Below are 21,946 nucleotides of genomic sequence, written 5' to 3' on the forward strand. Positions count from 1 at the left end.
CAGTTCTTTGCAGTTATGGTTTTTATATTCTAGGGTGACCCGATTCTGACAAGCGAAAAGTAGGACACAAATATAATAGTATAGGATATCCTACAGCATCGGCAATACGCATGTCCTTATTTCATTTAACGTTAAGTTAATCATTTGTTTTTGTTAAAAATAAAAGTATTGAAGGAATTCAACACAATTCCAAATGCTTTGATGAATGACAAAGTGGTTTAATTTTATGAACACACCGAAACTTCGTGCAGGGGTAAAGATTCTTTTTAAATCGATTTTCGGAGTGTGGAATTAACCTATTTTAAGAAATGAAGGAAAACTTAGACCGGCACGAGGGAACTTCCATTTAACTTGGTTAGCATCACTGTCCTAAGTTAGGACTTCTCAGCAAAAACAATGTATTGCAAAATAACAGTCTGTTGATTGTTCTCCTTCCCTAATCTTTTGAGGAGTGTTAAAAACACAGCGGCTCATTATTCAAGAAAAGAGTGTCTGTGATTCAAAATGTTGTTAATAAAGAATGAAACATTAAAATATTGCAAATAAGTTAACTCAGGAGATTTTTTAAAAAATGCAAATAAGTTAACTCAGGACACTAAAAAAAAAAAAAAAAAAAAAAAAACTCAATTTTCTAGGCGTCTTCGCAACATGCAGGGCAGTTCTTTGAAAAACAGTACTGTACTGCAAAAAGCAGTACATCTGATCACCATTTTTTTTTAAGTCTTTAATTCTGGGTGTGTGATGGCGGGACGGGAGGGAGACAGTGTTAGCAAGCTTGTGAATCCCCGCAAATCATGTCCGTCGCATCGGTGTAGTGCTGCTGCCAGTTGAATCCAATGTTGCCAGATAGAGATAGGTTTCCCGCTGCATTGAATATATGGCCATTTTTAAGACTGGCGGGAATTTTAAATCAAATACTGGACATTTTAATGTTAATTTCGAGTATAACATGCACCTGAATTTTGGAGGCAATTTTTCGAAGAATACGGTACCGTAAAATACGGTACATTATTTTTTATTATTATTATTATTTTCTTAGTAAGCTTACATAAAATATGATAGTCTAAAAACAAAAGCGTTCGTCACAATCTACAGCAAGTTAACAAAAAATGCTGAAATATCAACATGGTATTCATAGAACTTAACTTTATATGTCTCTATGAAGCTAATATGTACAGTACATTATATAAACACCTCTAAGTGTAGGTATATACAATAATAAATAACTGTCATTTGTACATAAAAATTCATTCAACATCTCATACAGGTTATTCCTAACAACTTTACATAAATTAACAACTTGTTAGAACTTGAATCTTTAAGTAAGATTAATGAAACAGTTGAAGGTCAGAAGACCTGTTCCTTCAATACATTCCATGTCATCTTCAAACATTATCTATCTACACTCGTATTAAATCTTAATTAACAAAAATAAAAGTACCTAATAACAGGTTTTTCGTTGTTGGATAGATCTGATACCAATACAAGTCAATATAAAAGAGTAAATGAAATACTGTGAATCTCATTTTAAAATCTTTCTTTCTTTCTTTTTTTCTCTTTTTAAAATTGTTTTTATTAAAGTATCACCTTAAAAAGGTTTATTTTTCAACTTTCTGTTACATTAATAAATTATTATAATTATTCATTACTTTCTTGAGTACTGGTCTACATAGATCATGGCTTTGTAGAAACTTTTAACATTTCTAGAACAAGTTCATCCATATGCATGTGGTCATTTTTACCTTTCGAGTCTGTAACTTATCAACTTCCTCATTTTGGGTGAATGGACGAATGCAATACCTCGATAATAACAGCCACAGCCCCCCACACAGAAATAAATAAATAAATAAATACAATAAAAATAAAAAAAATTGTATACCGGATCCAAGGGCATGTATTTTGTTACACAGAATCTGAATTTCAAAACCCCAGGATGGATGACCGTGTTAATTTTGTTTCATGGACGAAACACTTGAGCGATTTTAGATAGGGACGACACGTTTTTCACCCATAAAACAAAATTAACACGGTCAACCATCCTGGGGTTTCGAAATTTGGATTCGGCGAAACAAAATATATCGAATTCATACCCTGGGATTCGCTGCAGATAAGTTTTGTTTTTTGCATGACTGTGCTACATGTCTCATCCCTATTCAAAATTGCTCAAGTTTTTCATCTATAAAACAAATTGGTACGGTCAATCGTTCTTGGGTTTTGAAATTTGGATTCTGTGTAACAAAATACATGGAATCCATACCCTGGGGGTCCACTGAACATAACTTATATTTATTTATTTATTTATTTTTGAGTGGCTGTGTAATTAAAGAACTAAATATTTAAGGGTAACAGCGAAATATGATCATTCGTTGTGACTCCTTAAAACTTAATCAAAAAACAACAAATGAGAATTTTCGACATTCTAACAATATAGCGGAATAGAAAGTTATTTTACATCTTAATCAAATCCTTGTATACAACACAAAGAATGTAAGATGTATCTTTGTTTCTCAAAACAAAGTTTTTATTTTTTTAGTTTAACGTCCTACGATTACGTCCTTTAGGCTAAAGAAGATGGATAATTAATGGAATTGAATTATTATGAAAATGATTTTTTTTTTGTGCTCTCCAACCGGGACCACACGCACCAAAGACACAGCGCTAGCCACTAGACTAGAGGGGAGGTCCTAAAGGTTTTTTTAGTACAACAATTTGTTTACCTATTATCAATTTTTTTAAAAATAACTAATAATTCACAAAGTCATCTAATGAAGCTATTCCTTAATTATCACTGGTTAAAGAAAGTAAAAATAGTAATGAACATTTAAAAGTTAAGTTCTCATAGTTGCTAAATATGCGAAGATCTTGTCATCTCGTTAAGTATAGCAACAAAGCCTTGTTATTTCTAGATTATAACTTCATTTTGCAAAGCAGAGATGATAAAACAATTGTTACGTTGCTGTCATATAACGTCCTAAAAAATACAATATTAAGCATACACCAAATTATTATACACTCCTATATGTAGTATATAGCATCTATTTTACTTCTCAATAAACATTTTAATACAGCTTATTGTGCCTTGTAAATTTTGTACATTTTCTTCTCTTTATAACAACAATAAAAATTCTATCATATTTTCATGAAATAAATGTATATTTTGACGCAGATCTACATATTGAGTACAATAAGACACATATTATGTATTTAATACCATATAATAAAATACTTTATTCTATTCGTATTCTATTCTTTATTCTATTATTATTACAGAAGGTTCACTGTATATCCGACTATTTTCGATGTTGGAATTATGGGTTTCCTGGCGGGAGCAGTGTTGTGTCTGATCTTGTAGGTGCGTGACTGTTTTCAAATGCGCCGAAAATCAATCTGTGTTAGGAGGATTACGTAATGGCTATTTTCTATGCTAGATATTTGTAGTACACATTGTGAAACAGTATTGGAAGAATGAGTTAGCACTCGAGGTGGCTACTGCGAATGCTATTATGGTCCGTTACACACAACAAGCTCCCCTTGCAGCCCTTCTCCGTAGTGCTAAGAGAGATCCGTCTATTGGAGTGCCAAAAAAATCCCCCGACTCAATGTGATTCGAGCAAGAGATTCCACTTCGCACCGTCAACTATGAGCAAAATAATTCACAAGCGTTTCAGGTTGAAGTGTGTGCGAAAGGCCCGTGTACACCACCTGACACCGCGTCACGTTGCCGAACGTAAAACGAACTGCAGGAAACTCTATGAAAAGTACCTAGTGGGTTCCAAATGGAAGAAAGTTGTAACAACAGATGAATCATATGTTCATCGCATTGCTGGAAAAGTCACATTCGGGCGATCACATATCGTGACATGGACGGCAAGAGGCGCAGCAACTTTGTTCGTCAGTGCAAGGAAAGTTTCCGTCGTGACTTTATGGCTGGTATGGGATTCGGATATGAGGGTAAGTTGATACAAAAGGTGGACAAAACGGTAAAGGTGAATGCAAGATACTTCTAAAAATCCATTCAGACACCTATCTATCCCCCAAAACATCATTATGTTTTTATCAGAAAATGGCAGAGGAATTAGGAGTTCGTGTCACTCCGTCTGAAGACATTCCTGTAAAGAGCTCAGATGCCAGTCGAATAGATTTTTGTGAATTTGGACTGTTGAAACGACATCTTCAACATCGCCACCCGCGCACCCTGATGGTATATGGAAAGCTTGAAGGGGGGAATGAAATAGAATTCCCACGCCTGTCCTGCGCCAGACTGCTTCAATGGAAACTGCGATGCCATGTGATAGTCACAATGTTGGAGGGTCCAATAGAACATGATCGGTGGTGGCCGCGCAGTATTTCTTCAGGTGAGTAACCGTAAAAAAATGGTAGGATATAAAGCGGTCAATCTTCTGTAATACAAGTATGGTGTATTTTGAAAATGGCAACCCACACCTTTTCATTTTAATTTCATTTTTTTTTAATACATAATTATCACGTATAGTAATTTAAACTTTCTTTTATATATACACTATATTATTTATTTACAGTACTATACCACGTTTAATGTTAATTTTAAATACTTTAAGAAGTTTATTGTCTATTATGTATCAAGTTAGCACTGATCGTTAATATTTTTTTTTTAAAAAAAAGCTTTTATTCCTTGTTTGTTTAAGTAATAGCTGGACGGATTGAGAATAAACAGATTTTTATTGCTGCACACAATTATTTCTATCTGCTGAGTATTTGTTAATTCTGAATAAATTACATGTACTCCTAAAACGATAACTCATTTATTTACTCCAACTAGCAATCTATTCGTTATACATATACTTAAGAACTTAATTCTATGGAAATCAGCTCTAAATTTGACTTTTGACTATGGACTGATTCGCTAACAACTGACTAAACGCGAAAACAGACCACATAAGTTTTCTTTGTACATCCTTAAGAGGCCCCATCACGGCGAAATTAAAATACTACTAAACCGTTATCACAACTTACGTATCTGTTTTTGATTTCCAGCCATTTAGAAAATCGGCATTTATTTTCGCGTTTATAAATGGCTGCAAACGGAAAGCTACCGGGTGACTGGCGATAACGGTATCTAATGTAAAATAATATTGTCTAGCAAGCTCTTGTTCTAGTTTTCGATTATCTTTTATTTATTTGAATATTTTCCATAAGTAGAAGCTTTGCTTTGTACATAATTAAATACAAACTTATTATTTGCTGAGTGAAACAATATATTCACTTTTAAAAAACTAATTACTTGTGACAGTTTCGCAAACTAACTTTTTTGGCTTCATCAGATAATATATATATATATATATATATATAAAAGTTATTTACAAGCACATCTAAGAATACAAAGATTATCTATAACCATCATATTTGTTCCCAAATAAACATCGGACAACTTGACAACAATATCTTTTGGGTCTTTAATGATTTTGAGCAACAAAGTAAAATCTGTAGATAATGTTGCTACCACTCCCAAAGTTACCGATATTAGCCATGACTTCCAAGAATTTATATTTATCCAAACTGGATTCAAAACATTCTTCATGAACATCGTCAAAGTGGTTGTCAGCCTCCTAGGATGTATCTACTTCCGTCTTATTGTGGGTTATAGAAGAAAAATCTCGTCCAGTTCTTTACCAGGAGGTAATGTGCCTAAGATCGATGACACATTAACGCGCTGGATGGCGATGCTGATATGTTGGAAAAGGAATGCAGTAGCTCGGGGATCACCAGTTTTGATTGCTATTCGATGACCAACTTCATTAATGAAATTAGATCCTTCGTAACCGCAAGATCCACTGGTTTCTACTGCTACTGTTACAAACCAATATTTGTCCAATAGGTTTCAGTATTTTAGTCTTTTGTCTGATTCTCTGTGAGCGGCGACGAGACCTGCCTGGATTGAAGAATGAGGTAAGTTGGAAGGAGTAAACGTATCGGAACATGTGAAATCCCAGACTAGTGCTTTTCCATTTTTCCACGGTACCAAGGTCATGCCATCAGGCCTTTTACCATCAGAGCCGCAACAATCATTTGGTTCTTTTATTGAAGGAACTCCCGCTGATACGAGGGCTCTACAAATGATGTCGTTCACAATATGATCAATATCAGACAATATGTACAATCTTGTTTACAAACAACCGCTGACGCATCTTGCTTCTGATTGGCTCCTGGCATCAACCAATCCCCTTCAAGTATACTGATTTTAAATTCCTATATAGAGGCTTTCTATTGATGCCAATAACACAAAATGATCACCTTAACTAAACTAATCTACACATTCTATACAACGTACTTCCTTCCATTTTCTGACATGCTTCTAACTTCTTCGCCTAGAATTTTTACTTCATTCCACTTAACTGCATGTGCTGTGTCCCTTATGTGTTTGTAGACCGCATTTTTGTGCCTCTCCAACCTCACATCATCCATATATTGTTTTATATTATTTATAATATGTATAGGAATTTTTTTAAAAAATCAGTATACTTGAAGGTTATTGGTTGATGCCAGAAGCCAATCAAAAGCAAGATGTCTCAGCGGTTGTTTGCATATAAGATTGTACATAATGTCTAATGAAGCCAAAAAGTTAGCTGGCGAAACTGTTACAAGTAATTAGTTTTTTTGTATTGTTTTGCTCAGCAAATAATAAGTTTGTATTTATTTATTTGAAGATATCACATAATTACTGTAAAATTAACAGTATTTTAATTTTGCCGTGATGGGGCCTCTTAAAATGACATAAAGGTCAAATAAAATTCAATTAAAACGAGATTCTGCAGGGAGGATATAAACTTTCTAATATTTCTAAAAAAGAACATTAAATTTTTCAGCTAATACACATTTAAAAACCAGAGAATACCTAAACCTCGATAGCAATCCTGACACATATCATCCATCTAATGTGATACTTCGCGAATTTTTTAGATTAAAGCTTACAAAAACTATAATGGCACAGAATGAGGACGGACTACTGTGTATTTGTACTATGATTTCACAAAGAGAGTAATATTTGAAGACGAATTATTTTATAATACAAACAATGACAAATATTTACGATATTAGACCACTAACGCGCATAACTTATTAGCAATTTCCCTACGCCTATAATTTTAAATTAAGACTCCTTTTCCGTATACGCTTCGGGTTAAGTGCCAGAGTGGGTCATCTCGATTTTTTAAGAATAAAGATAATAAAGGTACAGTCAGTACACGATCATTTGTTTTTAATTATTATAACTGAAGCGAGCTTGTATCACTTGATCCTATATATATATATATATATATATATATATATATATATATATATATATATATATATATATACGTGTGTGTTTTATGTGTAATATTAGCTAATTTTATATTAACATTTTGGTGTGTCAACCGAATTAATGAGACCTCCATTACTTTACATCATAAAAAATTTGATTCGAGATTTTCATGTTGTTAATAATTTTCTGCAACAAATTACAATCTAAATCGAGGCACCACTGTATAATCTTCTTATTGTTATTTGTTTCACTATTAATAACTTTAAAAAAAATCCCGAATATGCTTACTTTTCGTCACTTGTAATCATTTGATTATTAAATATTATGGCAGTGATAATATTTTTTTCATGTTAAAATTATCTGCTTCCTGAAAGCGTCTGCGGCAAAGCGATACTCTCCTTAAAAATTTAAAAACATATACTTAAAATGACACCTCTTTCAGAACTGAGTCTTCCTCATTTATTCTTATAATAGAATATAATTTATGAGTGATTGTCTCTTTCTGGAACTATGCCAGATTGTCTCAGAGTATCGTCTATTCTTTGGCTTTCTAATGCTGCCGATCGCCAGATTGCTTCTAATTCTTCTTGTGCCTTGCTGCGAAACAGAAGAAACATTTTAATTGGAATAAATATTAAAGTCAAAAAAAGGAAATGCCAGAATATAAACAATACCAGACACAAAAGATATCGTTATATATACCATACAACGAAAGCTTACTACAGTGATACTTCCGTTAACGAACTTATCTAGACCACGGGCATTTTTCTTTGTCTGAGCAAAAATATACCTAGTCTTACCATAAATACTGTCCCAAAGTTTTAAGTACATTTGACACAAAATGGTTAAAGATATTTTAATATCTTAATAACATAAGTTAAAAGGATGCATTATGAACTGAAATCACAAATAATTGTTCAAAATGGGCCACAATTAGGATGCATACAGTCCTTATGTCTTTGTGACTACTCATGAATTGCATTACGCAACGCATCAACTGGAAAATCTGCAGCTGCCTTCCGAAGAGAGAGGTTTAAACTTTCGATATTGGGATACATTTTTTTGCAAGTCATCTCTTGAAGCTTGGATCAAATTTGTAATCCAAAGAGTTTAGGTCCGGACTTGCAGAAGGCCAATCTGAACTGGAAATGAAGTCCAGAACATTTGCCTCCAGCTACTGCTGGATTGCCTGTGTCTTGTGTGCTGGAAGCTCTAGTTCTGTTCATGGAAGAGGATGTTGGTGAGATTCTTGACCAGTTTCTCACGCACTGTCTCCTGGTACAATTTCGCTGATGTTTTGACCCACTCTTCACAGAAACGTAGCTCCATTGTGCCCTCACCATACCGTGAATGAGGCAGGATGTTGACCCCTCTGGATGCTTGGAGTCTTTTCACCAGCTTCTCATGAGGATGTGACATATATTGTAACTTTGGATATTGGAAGTCTCCTCAATACTGAAAAATCTTTTCATCATTGAAAAGGATTCGACGGCGTCCATCTGCTGCGTAACGCTTAAATAAGCCCTTTGTTTTTAGGAGCCTCTGTCGCTTCAGTTCATTTGTCAGGAGATGTCCTTTGCGTTGTTTGTAAGCATAGAGTCCCGGGTCACTGCTTAACATGTGAAACAGACATTTTCGACATCTTTAGCTCAGAAGCCATAACTGATTCTTTTCTAACTGGATTTCGTCGGATACACGCCGCCACTACTTTTAAAAGTTCCGGAGTTTGCACTGTGCGTAGTCTTCCTTGCTGAGGGCCATTTTTCACAGTTACAGTCACAACCAAGCACTGGATAGTGAGGTAAGCGAATTTTTAACTAATTTGCAGCTTCTGGAAAGTTTTGAAAATCTCCCCTGGTGATTTGCTTACCTTGTGCAACGCCATCACGGCTACACGATTTTCATACTTGCCCCATTCCATCTTGAAAGCTCGCAACTGACACCTTTACACTTCTTCAGCTCATCCACCAAATAACTCACGCTTCACGATACTGCTCTTGACGTCACTCGCTTGTACGGGCGGAAATACAGCTACCCTCAAAAATTGAGAACCTCTTTTACTGGCATTCTCACATACGGAAACTTTCTTTCAATGATTTAGTAACCTCTTCATAATAGACAAGAATTATTTCCGTTTCATAAGTATTAAATACAGTCAATATTTTCCAGAATTTGACAATAAATCTGTGACGTAGTACAGTAAACAGAAAATTCTTTCCCACAAAATGTCTTTATCATAAATCAATGATCTTGTGAATCTTTGCACATATTAGTTGCAAGCTACATTTTAAATTCTTCTTCTGTTTTTCCGCAATAAACTGCTTTCCAATGGTGGGAATCCTACACAGTATAGAAAAGCTTTCAATGAATGAAAAAAATCGTGAAGAGTCTGTAGTAGGGTCAAGAGTTACGAAATTTCTTCCCTTTTTCCTGACAAATTCTGTCCTGTTGTTCTTAAGGCTTGAATCCTTCCCTGCAACTTTAAAGATAGATGAACTTAATATGGATGACGGTAAATGGTCATGTCTGGTTTTCGAGAAAATCCGAAACAAACTTAAGTTTGTACTGTCAAAAATTGTGTATTTCGTTGCCAATAATAACGCAAGATTTTTATTTTCGTGTATGAAACTTATTTATTTATGTACTTTATATGTACCAAAACATACCATTAACTAACAGTTGGCATCTAACGTTGTTTGTCTTTTCATGATAGTGATTTACAACTTGTAATGTTCTCGTGTTACCGCTGTAGTTGGTTATAGTTACTGCCAGGAGGCAGAAACAGATGCCGTTACAGTTGGTTATAGTTGCCAGTAGTTGGCAGAACACAGGCAGTTGTAATTGGTTATAGTTGCTACTGGTGGCAGAGAAAGCTGTTAATAGTTGGTTATAGCTGCCTGAGATGGCAGGAAAAGACGTTACAGTTGGTTATAATTGCCACTAGATGGCAGAAAAAGAAGCCGCTATAGTTGGTTTTTTGATGCTACTAGTTGGCAGAAAAAGAACAAAATCTTACAATTTGCGATGGTTTCTAACAGTTTTCTTTGCGGAAATAGCTTATCGTTGAAAATAAATACTTCACATATCAATATATAACAGAGTAAAATTAAATACGTATTTGCCTTCGCACGTTTGTCTCCCAATAGTTCAATAAATCTTTAGCTGTTACTTTTTCAAGGAACGTAGATTCAAAGAAGTTGAGAATCTCTATTGTGATTACATTCTTGCTATATCCCGAAAACTCCTTGTGCTATCTCTGTTGCAGTTCTTCCATGCACATTAACGAGTCTTTTCACCACACTTATGTAATATGTCTGTAAAAACTTAGCTCAAATTGTATGTAAAAGCAATAAATATTTAACCAAAAACATCCAACAGGGGTAATCCATATGGGGTGATTCAATGATTTTTTTGTTTGGTATATAGAATAGTATATAAAAAGAATAAAAATGGTCAAGCAACCTTCACTGGATCACTTCATATGGATTGACCCAATATTTATAACTTACTTGTTGGTTGCATTAATGCTGTGTCACTGTTACCAATTCCTAAGTCCATCTAATTCTTTTTAATGTAAGGAAAAATGTCCTGAAAATGTTGATGTATTAAATTTGAACTCCTGAACGCACTTAAACTATGTAACTTATCGTAGTTAATTATATTATCTCACTGTTTATCTAATATACCATTATCTTGGTTTTAATCTGGATCGTTGGTTCTAACAAAATATGTTTCATACGAAATTCTTTCCATTTGCGAAAACATCTTATAAATATTTCCACTAAACTTTCGTGGAACAGAACGCAGGAAACAGTGAAAAAAATATTGATTCAGAGTAACACTAAAATCCTCCTTAAAATTTAAAAAAAGTACTTAATGTAGTAACATTAAGTACTCGGTAACATGCCAATGTAAACTTCCCTACATAGGCTTGACTAAAAGGAATATAGCAACAAGAATTTAAGAAAACTTAAGAGATTCAAAGAAACAAGATCTTGCTGTGTCAGGTTTACCAAAGCATCTAATGGAAAGTGAACATTCCATAAACAAGGTGGAAATATTTCACAAAACGTTTTCACAAAGTGAAAGAGGTTGTATATAAGTCATATTTTGTTAGAATCAAAGATCCGGATAAAATCAAGATATTAGTATATCAGATAAGCAATGGAATAATATTGTTAACATTATAACAAATACGATAAGTTTCAAAATTAAATAAATGTTCAGGAATTCAAATTTAACGCATTTACATTTTCAGGGATTTTCTTTCCTATGCCTTAAAATGAATTAGACAGAGTTAGGATTTGGCAACATTGAAACAACATGGGTAGTACCAAAAGAAAGTTGTAAATAGTGGATTCTTCTGCTCGAAATCTCAATATTTTATTGCTTTTTGGTACTATCTCAATATAATTTGTGGTAAATTTTTACAGACACGTTACACAAGTCTAGTGAAAATCTTGTTAGTGTACACAGAAGAATCAAAACTCAGGAACAGGACAAGGAGTTTTGGAAAACGAACAGGAACGTAATCATAGTACAGGTTCTGAGTTTCTTCGAATCCATGCCACTTGAAAAAACTAACAGGCAAATAATTACTGAAATATTAAGTGAAAAAAAAAAAAAATGTACGAAGGTAAATACATTAATATATAAGTATCTTAAAGAAAATTAATACGTCGCACATAATACAGGATGTGACCAAAAGTCTGGACCGGGCTAAATATTTGAGAAACTGTACATGCAGTCGATCCAAAGTCAATTGGGATCAATGTTGGTGAGAGTGGGAACATTATGACGTGGTTAAGGTTGTCGTCCACCATCTAGTCCTGGATTTAGCTATGGTTCTGTGGAGAATTTTTCTTCAGAAATCGTTAGTAGGTATCTTACTAATTATTTTTTACTTGGGTGGACATCCGACATCTGGTACGTTGTACGTTTTCCGGATATGACGTTATCAAATATGGCGGCTACTTAATCACAAAAATGTTCATATCTAGGCTAGTATTGGACTGATTAACATGTTATTTTGTGTTTTTTTCTTTGAAGATTGCTTAGCTGAGGCACTAGTACGTATCTTTTTACTAAGATGAACACCCGATATTTCTCTGGGATGACGTAATCCAAGATGGCGGCTACTTAATCACAAAAATGTTCATATTTCGACTAATATTGGACTGATGACATGCAATTTCGTTCTTTTCTCAAGATTTGCTTAACAGGGGTCCTAGTAAGTATTTTTCTTACTAAAGTGAACATCCGACATATTTCTCTGGGATGACGTCATCCAAGATGGCGGCTGCTCAATTACAAAAATATTCATACTTCTGCTAATATTTTACTGAAGTTAACACAGAATTTCGTTATAATTTTTCACTCCTGTTAATATAAATGTTCTTGCAACTAGTTTCAATTTAGGTGGTCATCCGACAAATTTTCCACATGTAACATCATCCAAAATGGCGTCTATTCAATCACAGAAATCTTCATATCACTGGTAATATTTGACTAATCAACATGAAAGCTTGTTTGGTTGTTCAAAGGAAAGCTTAGCAGGTGACGTAGTAAGTACTTTTAATTTAGCTGGACATTCAACACATTTTCCAGGCATGACGTCATCAAATAAGGCGGCTGCTACACTACATTTATTCTTTCGTATCTATGGCAATTTCAAGTGTAAATCTGGAAAATACTTCAAGTGTCCTAATTGAAATTATAAGTTTCTTTTTCCTTTTCCCTCGGGCTTTTGAAATAAAATATGAATGTCACAAACTTGTCGAGAGTTCCAATATAGTAAAAATTCACGCATCATACGCAATGTTAGTGACCATTGTGTATTAATTACTGGAAATGGCAGAGAAAATTTTAGGGGCGGCTGCCGAAATGCGAATTAACATTGTTGCTAAACGTTTGTGCTCTATAAATGTGAAAACAATATTTTACCATAATCTGAATAACACGTTATAAACATTATACTCATAAAAAGACACTTTTACAGCCTGAAAGGGAGAAGAAATCATTAAGAAGTGAGACAATGGGAACTACTTCTTTATCAAATGGAAAGGAAAATGTTTGGAAATCCTCAAGAAAACGAGCACGTCACCACAGTCCTTAAGGAGAGACTTCTAAGCGACACCATTTGCGTGTTATTTGGAATCAAAAAATTGCATAATCGGGTTTACGAATGAGTGTCCAAGAGCCGAGTTTCTAAAAGCCACTTTTTAATTACAAGATAATGATTTTACTCGTTCACGTAATTTCACTTGTGCTTTTAAATAATTCTCTACTCCTCGATGAAGAAGGGTTTACGAGGAAGCCACAAAAAAAGCGTTATTGAAAGATCTAAAAACGTCTATCACTATCACCAATAACGATCTTCTGTTCCAAATGGATCGAAGAACTTGTTACTCTGTAGATGTTACGAATTCTACCTGGTGAAAACTGCCAAGAAAATTTTTGGTTAAGTAACTTCTTTTTACTTTACGTATATTCTGAGCATCAAGAAGAAATGTGAAGGGTCAATTATGTGTTTGATAGCACCATAAACCATCACCAAAAGAACACGAGAGAATGCGAAGGCAAAATAGTGTTTCTGTTATACATATAGCTTCCATCTCCGAAGGCATTCCATTGGCCGTATAACTTACTAGTTTTTGAGGATCTTCAAGGAACAAACTGCTATTTTAGAGTTAATTGCAAAAATATTGATGGCGTTTGTGGTTGAAGTGCCATGTGCTACCAACTACACTTTAGTGCCTTCGCTGGTGATAACATTCAACTGTACATCTTTAAAAATGGAATGCAAGTTATCATCCACAAATAAATTGATTATTAGTAGAGGAAGCTGACTTTAGAATGATGATTCATTCTAAGCATGTATCCCAGTATGGGTTCACCAAAATTGTTCCCATTAGTGATGACACTGACATAATGGTATTAGCATTGTTTCACTGGCCTACTCTACATCGAATTGGTTTACAAGAAATGTGGTTACACAATGGAATTGTTGATTTCATTCGACTTTTGCCTGTTCGTACCTTTTACCGAAAAATGGAACCTGTGCAAATTGCTTTCAGCTATCCATGCTCTGTCATAGTCTTACACTAGTAAGTTCAGGACGAAGAAAGCTGCTGTTCATTCTGCATCGAACATATATTTGGAAAATTCTGTAGTGATGTCTGATTGGGATGATGTAGAAAAAGGCCTTAAACTTGCAGTAGAAGAATACTTAATACAGATACCGAAGAAACGATCCCATTGCAATCTACAGATGAATTCAGGGTTTGTCAGTATCATCAGACATTGACGGCTTGCCATCTACAAGCAGGAATATTAAGGGACACTTATTAAGCTCTTTTACACATACCTTTAGCGACACTGTATTGATGACACAATTGTTCACTTAGAACCGTGTGATTTTGGTTTCGAAGTGACAGAGGATTGTTTGAGGTCAAAACAAAACTTAGAGCAGTATCCTAATGAGTTAATTGGGGCATGTACTTACTTGTTTGACATATACAAAATCCCCATGCATTTGTAAGAAAAATAAGGAAACATGTTGCTCCTTTTTGCAAGTGTAACGGAGTCGCATTCAATTTGTAAAAATCCTTTTAAGGTAAGATCTTAAAAAGCTGGTGGTGATTTCATTGTAGTATATTACATTCCGTTTTTCATATAGTATAATTTAAAACTTCTGATGCACCTCATATTTGTAAACAGATTAGTTTTTAGGGAAGGGTATTGACATTATGTTGTTAATAATATTTATAAAATCAGAATGAACGCAGTTGTTTATAAATTTATTATCCCTTAGCAATTAGTTATTGTCTTACAACATATTTCAGCTAAAAGGATTTGATAGCGCGCATAGTTTACTGGATCAGAAAATTAGTTGGATTTTTAGTTCTCGATACTAATAATAGGAACGGATATATGCGTTGCTGTGAATGTCTCTGTTTATATAAATAGTTTAATATATTTTAAGTACTATTTAAATAATGTATATTTAGCTCAATTGGAGCTATGCTAGAATTAAAGTGAATTGCGACTTTAGAGGTATTTGCTTCGCCAATAGTAATTACAACATACTAACGAAATTTTATGTTGATTAGTCAAATATTACCAACGATATAATGAATTCTGTAATTGAATAGACGCCATCTTGGATAATATAGTATGTGGAGAATTTGTCGGATGACCACCTAAATTGAAACTAGTTACAAGAACATTTGTTTAACAGGAATGAAAAATTATAACGAAATTCTGTGTTAATTTCAGTAAAATATTACCAGAAGTATGAATATTTTTGTAATTGAACAGCCGCCATCTTAGATGACGTCATCCCAGAAAAATGTGTCGGATGTTTACTTTAGTAAGAAAAATACTTACTAGGACCCCTGTTAAGCAAATCTTGAGAAAAGAGCGAAATTGCATGTCATCAGTCCAATATTAGTCGAAATATGAACATTTTTGTGATTAAGTAGCCGCCATCTTGGATGACGTCATCCCAGAGAAATATCGGGTGTTCACCTTAGTAAAAAGATAGTACTAGGACCTCTGCTAAGCAATCTTCGAAGAAAAAAAAAACACAAAATTACATGTTAACCAGTCCAATATTAACCTAGATATTAACATTTTTATGAATAAGTAGCCGCCATATTTGATGACGTCATACCCGGAAAACAAACTAGATGTCGGATGTCCACCCAAGTAAAAAATAATTAGTAAGACACCAACTAACGATTTCTGAAGAAAAATTCTCCATACTCAAACTTTCCTACAGAACCATAGTCAGATTCTGGACTACATCTTGGTGACCGCCATATTGGAATCAACTTGTTTATTTTAAGTGGCAACATGGTCATGTGACATATTAAACAACATTTTCTTCAAAGAGAAATCCGACAGTAAAGTTATTTTTCCAAAATCTGCAACGGTTTTGAAGTTATGAATGGATTTAGGATACGCTATGTTATTTTGTAGACTTAAATTTTGTTATGTGTGGAACATTGTATGGACGGAAACTGACTGTCTCTTTATTTTATTTTTTTTTTTCCTTGTAGGTAGGACAGGATGCTAACACGAGAGGAAAGAATCGAAATTATTGCTTTGGCTAGAGGACGAAATTCAGCAATAAAGCAGCCGTCTTTTATGAGCGACATCCTAATTGCAAGCCAGTGACAGGCAGTACTGTATGAAAATTAATCCGCAAATATAGGGCAACGGGAAATGTTGATTTACCTCGATCAAGACAATCAGTTTCCGTCCACACAATACTCCACACATAACAAAATTTCAGTCTACAAGATCTATATATATATATATATATATATAAAACTATCCTAAATCCATTCACAACTTCAAAACTCTTCCAGATTTTGGAAAAATAACTTTACTGTCGGATTTTTCTTCGAACGAAGATGTTATTTAATATGTCACACACGACCATGTTGTCGTTTAAAATAAACAAGTTGATTCACATATGGCGGCCAACACGATGGCGGACGACAACCTTAACCACGCCATAATGTTTCCCCTCCCACCAACATTGATTCCAATTGACTTTGGATCGACTGCATTTACAGTTTCTCAAATATTTAGGCGGTCCTGAATTTTGGGCACATCCTGTATAACAAAGCAGAACATTATTCTGAATGACTTGAATGGAGAAATTATCACTATTTAAGCACTTTTATACTCAACACTTTTGATCTAGTTCTTTTGGTCCTTCCTAGGAATAGCTTCTGCTAGTGAAGTTCAGTGTTGCCAAATGCAGTGTGAACTTTTGTTACTACTTGTGACTTACTTTGGAGGTGCTAGTGTGTGGTTTCAGTGAAACATACATAAATTTAGAATAGACCTGATACGCAGTGATCAATGAGCCATGCAGTGAAGCGTTGTCGTAAACTTACAAGGAACATCAACTTAGTGGTCCAAGCCGATTTCGATAATACTTGGCTGATAGATACTATACATGAAATAAACGAATACGTGTTATTTATTCTCTGAAAAAAAAAAAAAAAAAAAAAAAAAAAGTTCTTGAGGAGCAAAAGCCCCCGCCTAAAGTGCTGGAAAAAGTAGACAGAAGCGAATGAAATTGCGCACAGTATCGTAAAATAAGGGAATACGTGTTTCATATTTTCATTCAAAAAAGCGTTTGGGTGGAGTAGTCTCTCCTCCAAACTTATTACCATGAAATGTCAAAATTACTAATGAAGGTAGTTCAAAATTATTAGTAAAGTACGTACACGATTGTAATGAAACTGCGTTGAGAGATACTATATATAAACTAAGCGAATACGTGTTTTTTTTTTTTTTTTTTATTTCCTGCCAAAAAATGGTTCTTCGGGGTAAAAGCTCCCGTCGAAAGGTTTGAAAATCGACGCCAAGTGCGCTTAAACAAATAATCCGAAGCAAACGAAATAGCACAAGGTAATATTAAATATACAATAAGGGAATACGTGTTTCATATTCCCTTTCCTTATTTTGTCAAATATTTCCTTATTTTACGCCTTATATCTCTATGCGCAATTTCATTTGTTTCGGTCAACTTTTCCTACGCTTTTGACGTCGAGTAATAAGTTTTCAGGTGAGAGCTTTTGTCCTCAAGAACAGTTTTTCCGCAGAAAATAATAATAATAACACGTATTTGTTTATTTCATGTGTAGTATCTACCTGCCAAATTCTATCGAAATCAGCTGGGATCACTAAGCTGATGTTTCTTGTTAGTAACAAGGAACTATTTTTGCATTGCTCACCGGTTATCCCCCCCTTTATTTTGACAGTGCAAGCCTAAGGTACCTTCTTTGTCCTTATATGCATACTTTTTAGGAGAAAATTTATGCACAGCACAAGCACTTTTGTTAATGCTAGATATTTACGTAAAAACAAATACAAATATTATTCACGAGGGACATTTTAAAAGTAAGGACAGTTTTGCAATAAAACAAGAACAACTAAACATTTCAGGTTCCTTTCTCACACGCAGATCCTACATGCCTTCAACTACTTCTGTACACAATTGGTTGGTTGGATGGAATTTAGTGTCTCTTTCAGCACTGAGACTATATAAAACGTGGACCTACAGCTTAAAGTGGGATTCGAACTGTTAGGTAACTAAAATCTACAAAGATACCCACTTAATCTGTGCCTTCTATAATACAGCTATCTATATTAATCGTACTCCACAAGTACATTACTCGTATTCCACATCAATCTATATTATTATACTCTGACTCTCAATATAATCTGACTCCTATTATATTCTAACTTCCATCATAATTTAACTTTATTTTCATCTATATCTCTTAATTACCGTAACAGCTTGTGTCTTATTTTTAATCATATAATGCCCTGTTCCCATATTCTACACGAACCAACGAGCTTTCAGCGGAAATCGAATATGGGTCTCCCATGAGCAAAGCGCGTACGCTAACCATGTAGCCAATGAAGTTTCTCACGAAGTTGAAAGTTGGTATTCAAACATTTGTCACAGAGTGAGATAAATTCTTTTACCCCCTCCTCCCCTTACAAGTCCGCAGTCTGAGAAAATAACCATTTCCAGACTCTTGTTTTCAGTTCTTAGTCGGTAATGACACTCATCTCGGCGAGAAAACTTCACATGAGAAGACGTGGTAGTCTGTCAGTGCCAAGTATGGATTGTATGGTGGTTATCCAATCGCTGCCATCCAAAAGATGCATTAAGAACTTGCATCAGCAATATAGGGCTTTGCGTTGTTGTAAAGCAGCAGAACTCCCACAGATAGTAGAAGTCCCATGGCGAAGTTTCTGTCAAGTTTCGCAATAGCCAACAGCGTTGACTGTTGTCCCTTGCGGTATGAAGTCATTAAGCAAAGCATCGTATGTGTCCCAAACACGTTTACATAAACCTATGAATTCAGAAGGTCTGACACAATCATGTTTGAATTTTACTTCCGTTGGAGATGGCGTGTCTCCACTTCAACGTGTACTGCTTAGACTTAAGGTTCACATGGAACACTCATGTCTCGTCCCCTCTGACGATGTGGCTTAACAATTCATCATCTTCCTCATGGTTTTGGGTCAAAAATGCCAAAACATTGGAACTTCTATCCGCTTTAAGTTCTTCAGTAAGCATCTGAGAAATCAGCAAAATTACAGTTTCTCGAAGTCTATCCTTTCAGATGCGACTGTCGAAAGAACTGAACGTGACATTTGTGGTAAAAGCACTGATAGCGTGGAAACTATGAATAATCTATTTTCATAAATCATGCTGTCTACCGCACACACAAGGCCATTGTGGATTATAGACAACCGGTTCGAGCGTGGTTCAATGGTTATATTCTCCTGGTTATTTTTAAACAGTCTCATTGTACTTTCGTACCTTTCCTTTGCTCATGGCATTGGGACCATACATTCGGAGATCTGGCGACGCATCTCTGCCAGTTTCATATTTGTTCTGGTCAAGAAACGGATAACTGACCTTAATTTCACAGGCAGCGTGCCATTTTTTCATGACTCGACACAGAGCGTACACACTGCAGACTCGCTACAACTGGCATCTGTTTGCATGCAAGACATGCCGGTAGACAGTGCACATGTGATGAAGAAGTAATGATATTGCACGACGGTCCTCACTTTAAAAATAATTTTCGTATATTCTTTTCTTCGTAAAAATAAATAAATAAATAAATAAATAAAAATAAAAAAAGATGCAACTCAATCGCGTATCTTAAATTCGCCAAACATTCGCTCAGTTCAAAGCATTACCTACCCAGTCAGTATATTCTTGTAGTTACTCTATAAATTGGCATCAAATGTTACCTTCTCTTATTTCTTCTGATTGGACAGGGAATGATACGGAAAATTTCACATGAAGAATTACCTTTGAGAAAACAATCGTGTTATATATATTTGCATGTAATATTCATTGTGTTATTATTACTTTGCTACATATGTTATTTTGATTTAGTGTGCGTAATTCTTGGTGTTTTAAAATTTCTTACAACATTATTTGTTCATGAAAGTTAATAAAGAAAACACAAGACAATTTCATTCGTACAAGGTACAGAGGAAATGATATATACATACAGCTGATAACATATATATATATATATATATATATATATATATATATATATATATATAGATAGATAGATAGATATTACATATAAAGTAACCACTTCCATAAAAAGTATGAACCGACTACAAAAAAGCACTAAAAGGCACAAAATAATAAGCACTAAAAAGTAGAAAATGATAAAAGTGCTAAAAAGTAGAAAATAATTAGAGCTGAAAAGAAGCAAATTATGAGCTAAAAGCAGAAAATAGAGTTGAAAAGTGGAAAACAATAAAAGCGCTAAAAAGTAGAAAATAATTCATTAGTATTATCTACAAAAAATTTTGAAGTCGTGACAAGCCGAACAAATTAATACTTAATATAAGATTATTTTGATAGTAATTTTATGAGGCATTGATGATTTGCGTTGCTTGGCACTACTTAAAAGAAAGAAGTAATGATTTGTTTCTGCTTTTAGTATTCTTTTTAAAAAGTCGATTCATATTTTCTTCAGAAGTTTTTATTTTATTTTATGCTTTTTAGTGCTTTTCTGAGGTCACTTATCTTCCTTTTATCTTTGTTCAATTTTCCCCACTTTTTCGTTATCTTACATACCCGTTTTGGTGGATACTTAAACGTAAAGAAAGACATTAACTTCCTATAAAATGAGCCGGATTCCGAAACATGGGTACACATTTTCCTTTCAAATCGGACTACGGTTACGAAATTATATATGAACTTACATACAACTGCGATATTCACACTTTCAGTCGTTGAGAATTTCTCATGATCTAACTTAGATTATTAGCAAAAAGATCCTACAGAAGAAAATGACATGAAATCTTTAAGTTTTACGTCCCACGGTATGCCGGTTAGGCTAAAGGAGACGGTGATGATGAGAAATGAATGAAATGGTGGAACGACGGAAGTGGGAGGAAACGGGGGAACCCCGAGAAAACCCACGAGCACGGTGTTTGTCCACCACAAAGTCCACACGGCACGAGCTGGGATCGAACCAGGGACCCCAAGCACCGGAGGTGAACGCTCTACCACTGAGCCACCGCGCCCCCTTCCCTACAGGAGAAAAGTGGCTCAGCTTAATTTAACTAAATATTCCCTTCCCCTCGGGGAACGTTATCAGCAAAATTTTTATTATTGTAACAGCAGATCCTTACTGGATAGGAGATATGAAAGTAAGGATCCAGTAATACAGTAATAAAAAATGGTGTTGATGACTTTTGTAGAGAGGAAGAAAATGTTCAATAAAAGTAATGAACACGGAGGCATAAGCTAAGTCACTTCTCTTTAGTAGGGTCTGTTTATAGTGTTCTGAGTTAAATCATGAAACTCACCAACGGCTGACAGTGTTCATCCGTAATTGTGGTTATCATTGCGCATAACTTCGACTAAGTTCATATTTTTTTTATTGATTTTTTTTTGTTTTATTATAAAAAGGGTATTGTTCAGCAGAATCTCTACTTACAGAAGCTACAGACCATGGCTGAGCTTGTACCTCCGTGTTTATTACCTTAATTGAATATTTCCTACCCCTTTGGGAACGCCATCAACATGATTTTTATTACTGCATCACCGGATCCTTACTTTCATATTTCCTATCTAGTAAGAATCCG

General features: G+C 34.6%; 1 protein-coding gene across 1 annotated transcript in view; it reads right to left on the reverse strand.

Moving 5' to 3' along the window:
- Window positions 1–7,337: 7,337 nt before the first annotated feature.
- Cep89 (Centrosomal protein 89kDa) overlaps window positions 7,338–21,946 on the reverse strand; it is a 53,516-nt gene continuing 38,907 nt past the window's right edge. Inside the window, exon 11 of the mRNA XM_081739649.1 lies at window positions 7,338–7,876. Within this exon, the coding sequence (XP_081595775.1) occupies window positions 7,762–7,876 (115 nt within the window). The 3' untranslated portion in view covers window positions 7,338–7,761. The remainder of the gene's footprint in view (window positions 7,877–21,946) is intronic.

The sequence above is a fragment of the Thermobia domestica genome, chromosome 2 (genome assembly GCF_964235325.1).
Source record: "Thermobia domestica chromosome 2, izTheDome1.hap1.1, whole genome shotgun sequence".
Taxonomy (NCBI): domain Eukaryota; kingdom Metazoa; phylum Arthropoda; class Insecta; order Zygentoma; family Lepismatidae; genus Thermobia; species Thermobia domestica.